The sequence below is a fragment of the Cydia amplana genome, chromosome 10 (genome assembly GCF_948474715.1).
Source record: "Cydia amplana chromosome 10, ilCydAmpl1.1, whole genome shotgun sequence".
In the NCBI taxonomy this organism is placed as follows: Eukaryota; Metazoa; Arthropoda; class Insecta; order Lepidoptera; family Tortricidae; genus Cydia; species Cydia amplana.
In genome coordinates, this window is record NC_086078.1 from 12,948,793 (window position 1) to 12,950,879 (window position 2,087).

The following is a 2,087-nucleotide window of genomic DNA, read 5'->3' on the forward strand; positions in this document are numbered from 1 at the left end:
AGTTCAATTTTTTTTACTGTTATTTTCTATTTCCGTCTTACGTGAACATAACAAGCGCATTTCATGAATCAGTAGGTAATTAATAAAAACACTGTATATTAAACAAATATCTCCAGTACTGAGAAAGTATTGTTATCAGTTTTAGGGGCGTATTACCACAGATTATATAATAGTGGTATTACACAGTGAAGTTTAATACATTTACACAATGGAGCGGCTTTAAAATAAATATGTAACCGTCCAAATTAATGTTACAATATTGTTATGTCAGCCGCATTTTCCATTTCACAATGTTCGTTAATTGAGCAATATGCAGTTGGCAATAAAAATGTGCAGTACGTGTGTATTGTGATTCGTTTATGTAATGGAGAAACGAGTGTCCGAGAGCGAGTGTGGCGGTGCGTGTAAGTGGTCCAGATAGCCCTCCCCCCTCCCCCTGGCGGCTGCGAGAGAGACCTTTCTCCGCTACCTAGCCTGCCAGTGACACAGTGACCGTGTTACCGCAGGGCCTATGCCATGCACCAGTACAGTGTCGTCGTGCCGCTGCTGGCCGTGTTGTGTCTGATACCGCCGTCACAAGCGCAAACCCCGAGCGCCGACTCGAATCTGTCATTTGCTGAAAACGTCTACATTAAACTATCCGGTGCATGTGAGTGTTAATGACATAAAAGTGATATCTATCCAGTTTGATGTTCTACATAACACATACCTGTTTTTTTCAGGTAGAGCAATTATGGATCTTCGGTACAGTTCGATGAATGCGAATAATGAACTAGTTAAAACAATGAAAATTGTTTGGCTCAATGGAAACGAGATGAAGACATATCCTATAGATGAATCGTTCAAGGCCTTGACAACGGGCTTAATGTTTGATATTTCTAAACAGACCAAGGTAATCATCCACGGATACAGAGATAGCTCTCAGTCTCAAGTGCCACTAGACATGGCTAAAGCGTACAACGAAAAAGCTATGTTTAATGTAATAATGGTTGACGCAGAGGAACTGATTAATAAGGGTTATATATTTTCCGTACACAACTCTCGTTTGGTTGGAAAACGGCTCGCTAATCTTTTGGCCAATTTGGAAAAGTTCGGAGCTAATTCGGAGGATTTTCATCTTCTCGGCATCAGTCTCGGGGCGCACATCGCCGGATGGGCGGGGAAGTATTTTCGACGGTACAAAGGCCGTAATTTGGGCCGCATTACTGGATTGGATCCCGCCGGCCCGTGCTTCTCGTACGCTTATGCTGACCAGAGATTGGATAAATTGGACGCGAACTATGTTGACGTGGTGCATTCAAATAGACTAGTGCAAGGTGTAATCGAACCGCTGGGCCACGCTGACTTTTATATTAATGGCGGAGGCCCGAACCAACCGGGTTGTATGTCACCCTCGTGTAGTCATTTGCGCGCGGCTCAACTATACACAGAAAGTATTAGAAGCCCAAAAACTATAGTTGGTGTTAAATGTATGAACTGGCAATCTTTTATAGTCAACAAATGTGAAGATAACGGTTTTGCAGTGCTAGGATACGGATCGTCGTCCACATCTCGCGGTTTATACTACTTGCGAACCTCCGCTAGTGCTCCCTTTGGACTCGGTATGAGTGGAGCTAAAAATGTTAAAGTTAAGGAAGATAAATGGTTAGCAAGTTTCAATTTAACATAACTTTAGTTGACCGATCTAGTGTTTGTTAAAATCTGCTGTATATTGTTGCCATATTGTTTTTAAATGTAGATTTATCAAAAAAACATGTTTTATGCTAAACCAGTATTGTTTTTTAAACCATCATTCAAATAAAAGACTAAAGTATTAGTCCAACTAGAATAATTTATTAGGATCCGAAGTCTTCTTTCAACATAAATTACTCTATAGGTACCTACAGAAATGAATATTAACAAATATCATGATCTTGCGTTACTTGCACGTTGAATTATTTTTATCCGGCCGCAATAAATAATCACGTGATATATTTTCTGAATTGTAGCAAAAAATTGGCCTTCTTAGCGTACCTAATAAATATAAGTGCTTACGATTAAATAAAAGTGTAATCAAGTGTTACGAAATAGTTTCGCAATTTCGGAAC

General features: G+C 40.0%; 1 protein-coding gene across 1 annotated transcript; it reads left to right on the forward strand.

Annotated features, from left to right (window-relative positions):
• Positions 1-239: 239 nt before the first annotated feature.
• On the forward strand, positions 240-1,711 carry LOC134651576 (phospholipase A1-like). Its single transcript, XM_063506680.1, has 2 exons — positions 240-649; positions 723-1,711. The coding sequence occupies exons 1-2, from the start codon at positions 517-519 to the stop codon at positions 1,667-1,669; spliced, it is 1,080 nt and encodes a 359-aa protein (XP_063362750.1). The 5' UTR covers positions 240-516; the 3' UTR covers positions 1,670-1,711.
• The last annotated feature ends 376 nt before the right edge of the window (positions 1,712-2,087 follow it).

Bases quoted from the DNA above. Each gene is read 5' to 3' on its own strand.
- LOC134651576 (XM_063506680.1), top strand. From the start codon at position 517: ATGCACCAGTACAGTGTCGTCGTGCCGCTGCTGGCCGTGTTGTGTCTG. The intron at 650-722 runs GTGAGTGTTAAT...TGTTTTTTTCAG, and splicing joins CATTAAACTATCCGGTGCAT to GTAGAGCAATTATGGATCTT.